Consider the following 5,949-nt stretch of genomic DNA (forward strand, 5'->3'; position numbering starts at 1 on the left):
AAGGCTTGTGAATATTATATTTGCTCACCAGGTAGCTGAAATGAGAGACAATCTAGAAGGCCAGTCCGCGCTAGAAAGCATTCCTTCTCAGCAGTCCATGTCTTCTCGGAGAGACGGTGTCGTATGCGCAAGTGAAGGTACTCACTAGCAACTTCTTGCAGTAGCAGCTGGCAGCGTTTCAACCCAAAAAGCAAAAAATCAAAGTGATGCAAGAATTTAACTGGTTTATTTTAAGCTATCGTAAAAAAAACTAACTGATCAAGAAGCTCCAACTCCCTGGCCTTAAACTTATCAGCTTGTTCTTGCCCGTCCATGATCCGCCGTTCTAAATCAGCTAATAGGCTTTGAATGCGGTCCTCAGCTGCCTTTGTTTGTTCTTCGAATTCTTTTCCGAGGACGAAAAGAGCCCGTTGGGCACAATTTAGATCGCGCACTACAGCTCCATAGCTTGCATTCGAAGTTAGTTTGGGTAACTGCTTATCTGAAAAAATAAAAAAAGACGTAGTTTAATTTCACAACATTTATAACAGACTACTTTACGATCGTGGACACCGAATTAAAACGACATTCCAAAATACATGCAGTTATCAGACTAATAATACGTTGAATGGTTCAAGCAATTTGAGGCTAACTAAAGTAGGGCCTCAGAAAAACGCTTATTAATCATAGATGAGATTTGGAGTCCGAAGAGGTTAGAATCACCACTGTGTGCCTTGAGAGGCTCGCGCAGGAAGGTTGTGCCAGTGGCGATCCACTCCACGACGTTTTGCAGAGGCCGCAGCGTAGTGCCGTCTTCTGTGGGGGACAGAGGAGTTAGCCACGGCAGATGTTCCATCCTCCAGCAGTCTTCCAGCTCGCATAGCTTCAGTCTATCGTTCTCTGCATAAAGTCGTAGCACGCGATGCCGCTCGGCATGCAGAAGTACCTTGGGATATCATAAAAGAACATCATTCGGGAACTTACATCGAATATTTATGCACCAAATACACTTCAACTATAAATAAATAAAGTAGTCTAATCTTGTATTATCAAAATGCAAATTTTTCTAATGTTAATCCCAATAAAAATAACAATTTAGTAGGAAAGAATAATACCCGCATCTTTGAAAGCTGATTCTGTAGTTTTTGGACAGTTTCTTCGCTCTCTCGAAGCTGCTTGCGCAGGGTGTGCTGCTGATCGATGGCCTCGGTGATCTGATCTAGTTGGCGCTGGAAGTTGTCGCTGTCGGCTGCAAGTGCGGCGACCTTTCGACGGTAATGTTCCAGGAGCTCGGCGTCCACTGACACATTCAAATTTGCTCCATTTGATCCCGGTTCGAAGAAAGGGCCCGTACCAGTCTCAAATGACGAACGGAAACGAGGCATTAACCGAGGTGATGCGCGGCATGATCCGTTTAGAGACATGGGAATAGGCAGTTCTAAAAAAAAATGAAATTTGTGGTTAAAAGATTTCTGCAGTTTCAATAAGCGATGCCGCATTCCTTAATGGCTTGCGCCAGTCAGAACACAGCAATATTTTTGTGAAGCTCAAATGACATAAGCATTCAGAGTTACCGAGTCACACCAGTGATTCGCAGCTTGCAAAAGAAACTCTGGCTACAACCTCAAGATATCGATGTACGTTGTTGACTGCTTATCAAAATGAGAATGAATGAGAACAGGTGCACAATAGAAGGGAGTACCGGAGGGGAGCTACAACAAATATGAATTTGAAGTTTATGAAAATAATAGAACCTGCCACCGGAAAAGATTTTGAAAAGATTCGTAGACAAACGTCTTTTTCCAATCAGGGTTTGTTAATTGATTGGAAGAGGATCAATGCTAGCTCATAAAATAAAAAAATACACAAATTTATGGAACCGCAACTACTGCCTTGCTTACTGAGGTGTGGAACCGATGATCTACAAACCTGCATGTTTCACTTGAAGCAAGGATGCCAAGGCGAAGAGCTTCCTTATATGCTCACGGTGGGGAAACCAAAAGGAATTTGGAGATCTTACGATTCCACATACGTCTAGAGACCTACAGCATCAAAACTGCACTCATAACGAGCTACTTCAGCCGACCGAGTCTTGCTGTGCATAGCGCTAAACCTCGACCGACTTCCCTCGAAAAGTGAAATACCTGAGACCAAAACAGTCCCACTGCAGATGATAACGTTGGCGTCGCCCTTGAATTACTCTGTTCATATCAGTGTTGAAAATAAGAAACACGCCATTTATTACTCCGCCTCGAAATCAAACTTACAGTAGGAATACTATTAATGTAAATAGAGTCATGACTACAACATTACTTTGCTAAATTACATATTAAGTGAATACGATACTTTCCTTTCGGTAGTTAAAACTGCCAACAGAAATGAGGATAAGTGACAGAAGGAAATAAACTGGGTGTGGTAAAAAGAGGCAAAGTAGATTACAATATTTAATTCCATAGAAATTTAAATTAATCATAGTATTTACAAAGCTTTTAAAAATATTCGTGAATTCCAAATTTCTTTCAAGGACTTTTCCGATTTGTTGCTGGCCAGTTCTTCGCGTTGCGTAGCTGCCTACGCCTTTTGCCAATATCGTCAGAATTTGACTTCACTTCTTCAGCCACCTCGGTGAAATTTTCAGTTGACTGATTCATTTCATCCAAAAACTGTTTCAGTACATTAGAGATTGGGGCGACTGACTCCTGAAAAATAAAACTAAACGGTAGAGAGCTTCGTCATTGTAACTAGAACATTATGAATGTGGCACGTAAAGCATACCCTATTCTAAAAATTTGTAGTCGAATAGTAAGAAAGGTTTGAAAATGCCGTAATACGTAGACACCATTTACTCCTACATATAATAAGGGTGCAAAGCCAACAGTAAACTTTGCCGAGATCATAAGAAATAAATAGCATTGCAAAAAGCCCCACCTTATAGTTGACCAAGTTCAAACTCCACAAAAGACTATCCTCCAATACACCTACAACACGATCTCCAACGTTCGATGGTCCCGGAACTTTACTGACTCTATCTTTGGTCTCGATATATTTATTAACAGCCATGAGTATAGCATTCCAATTTGTGTTCAAGTGTTCTGAGAATTCAAGGAACCGAGGAGGCAACATAGTTGGCTGATTAGATCGCACATGCTTTCCTTTATTGGCAATAGTAAGGAGTTTTCTTTGCACTTTGGTGAGAAATGTTCTGCGAGTCGGTAGGGAAACGTTCGACCTTGTGTAAAGCGGGACACCAGGGTATAGTTCTTCTTCGTTCGCGACAAAGCGAAAGGCACTTTGCACACAGAGTCGACGAAAAATATAGTACGCATCCCACTGATGATCTGCTGCAAGGCGTTTCGTGAAAACTGAAAGTGCATTCCACGTACTAGGAGTGACGTTGACCCTAGCCTGAAATAAAAAAAGCGAGTTTGAGAACTCAGTTAAGGGATTAATTTGCTAAAAAAGGACAAAATACCAGTTTATCAATGGGTTGTTTCCCATAGAATGCGTATATGATGTATAATGAACCTATCTTTAGGAGATCAGACGGATCCGTAAAATTCTTTGTAAGATAGAAGAAAATGCCTTCTAAAATATCTTTGAGAGCAGATTGTGTTCGGCGTCCATAAATCAGTTCAATAAATCTCATCTTCTTCCATAAATGTGCAAAGTCCGAAAACCGTGGACTTCCAACAATGACGAACTCATTCAGAAACGCGCTTAAATCATCATCGAGACCAAATATAGGGGAATTTACTGTGTACATGCAGTAATTAGAGCCAACCTGTAAAATTACAACACAAATGAAACTGTATTCTACATAATCACATAAGAATGAAGGCATATAACTGCCGCAAATCAAAAACGCACCACCCGAACCAGAGACATGCCTACTCTTCACACCACCTTAAATAATCTCATATTTTTGAATTGCCGCGAGCTCAAATCCTCTTGCACAAATCACATTTTAAGATTTGGAGATGTGTTTTGGTTACTTTATAGTCAAAAACGTGCATAATCCAAAAGGCTGTCCTAAAATCAACTGAAAACTAATCACTAACAGGAAACCTCATGCCACACCTGGTATGTACGCTTGCGGTAATAGCGAAAGTACATGTAATTTACGTAATTTAAGCCACGTTTGTTAACCTACATGAGTGCTCCCAATGAGCGCAACAGCCTCACTACCCTCATCATATTCCCTATAGGCCCTACACTTGATGCCAATAGGTCCTTTTAGTTTTACAGGATCTCGATGCTAATAAATACCCCGCTCGATGCCTCAACGGACACAATCACGGTTCGGATCATCAAATTACTAGGATCGTCCAACTCAAGAGGTAAACTAAGACACTCAAGTTCGTAAGGACATAAAGAATCCACAAATATTCAAACTGCAGCAGAAGGCATAGAGGATGACCGCAGCACAAATGGCCCTAAATATTGTATGAGGATTACCTGCATATCCGTGGTGATCGTAGAAAACTTGATGACTCGAAACATTATGGAATCAACACATACTAACCATGCACAAAACAACCGAGATGCATGCAAAATAAAAGCGACCAAAATATTCGCGTAACGAAACACGGGCTTAGATAAAATATCAAATAGCAATACGGTTTCCCTTCTCTTTTAAGCGTCGTCCAGGGCTCAGTCAGTGTTTTAGTCAACCTCACGCTGTTTAAAACAAGTTTAATAAAAACCCTAAAAATCACCCGGTAACCAAAAGCTTCAGTCATTAAATTTTCTTATATATGAAAAGGCGCTTAATCCTCTCGGCACTGATATATCCCTGCAACTCCCTCGTTTCTAAAGTTTTGTCTCATTATGGAACTTTATAGAATAGAGGGAAATGCGCTGGCTTTGTACTGCTTTAGCTTGAACGATTGTCTTCAACTCGGTTACCCCAAATTCTGACCTCTAATCGCAGAAAAAATGACCTACGAGGTGGTCTATTTAATAAAAGACAAGACCCAAATTATTTTTTACGAGCTCAGTGATTTCCAACCACTCCTCTTTATCAGCTTTTTCATATTTTAAAGCCGCCATGCTGGCTACTCCTAACTAGAGGAGGTATCTTCTGTTTGCGTAATTAACATCGACATGTGGATACTGTCGAAAGATCCATTTTTGACATTGGCAAATGGTTCAAGCCTAATGGTACTCAATTTTTATTACGAGTTTTACAGAACATGTGACTATGGCAACTGCTAAAGGTGGGCTTCATTTCTGACCCTCCTTTGGGGACTACACTGACTCATGCATTAGTGGAAGATACCCACCTTTAGTATCGAGACTCAGAAACTAAAACACTTATCTTTCTAAAACGGATTTGCTTGCTCCTGCTACTAAAGTAGCTACCTAAATCTACTATAAATTTGCAATAAGTGAAAGGAATATGACAGAACATGTTACTAACGTAGAGAAGAGGTGGATTGCTATGATCCCGAAACAATGTACCGTATCTTGAAACAGAACCGCCAGAGGCAGAAACTCAATCATCAGAGTCTATAGACGCACAGAAAAAAGACATTAAATCACTGCGGCCATATTCATAACATCTCTTTCTCATATCCAGTAATCGTTATTTTTTCATGACAGACATTTTATTCCATCTACGCGTGCAGCGCAAACTATTGATCTCATCTTCTTCCTTTTAAGTTTAGTGGGTTTAATAAAACAAATTCTACTTTAACGTGTGAGGTAATTTTGTCCCTTTCCATGTGTTTTACTTATTCCGCTGGAATACTAATTTTCAAAGCACATCTTTAGATAACGAAGTCCTGAAAACATTGTTAGGGCAAGACATTTAGTTTAAGATAATTGGAGGAATTTTTTATTAATTTCAATTTATTTGATGGGAGTTTCAACATTTTTTGCAATGAAGAACTTTTACACTGTTCTCTTTGCCGTAGCGGCTGGTTTGGAAAGGCGTTTTGATGTTTGTTCGTTGTCTATTTAGCCGCGTAG

General features: G+C 40.1%; 1 protein-coding gene across 1 annotated transcript in view; it reads right to left on the reverse strand. All coding sequences in view use genetic code 11, as the record gives it.

Moving 5' to 3' along the window:
• Positions 1-3,864, reverse strand: part of EGR_01273 (Coiled-coil domain-containing protein) — a gene marked incomplete at both ends in the record, with an annotated part of 5,047 nt that extends 1,183 nt beyond the window's left edge. Inside the window, 8 exons of the mRNA XM_024490522.1 lie at positions 29-167; positions 252-481; positions 703-925; positions 1,095-1,417; positions 2,507-2,678; positions 2,908-3,384; positions 3,452-3,760; positions 3,847-3,864. Coding sequence (XP_024354846.1) covers positions 29-167; positions 252-481; positions 703-925; positions 1,095-1,417; positions 2,507-2,678; positions 2,908-3,384; positions 3,452-3,760; positions 3,847-3,864 — 1,891 coding nt within the window. The remainder of the gene's footprint in view (positions 1-28; positions 168-251; positions 482-702; positions 926-1,094; positions 1,418-2,506; positions 2,679-2,907; positions 3,385-3,451; positions 3,761-3,846) is intronic.
• Positions 3,865-5,949: the final 2,085 nt, after the last annotated feature.

This window comes from Echinococcus granulosus, assembly GCF_000524195.1.
Source record: "Echinococcus granulosus chromosome Unknown EG_S00005, whole genome shotgun sequence".
In the NCBI taxonomy this organism is placed as follows: domain Eukaryota; kingdom Metazoa; phylum Platyhelminthes; class Cestoda; order Cyclophyllidea; family Taeniidae; genus Echinococcus; species Echinococcus granulosus.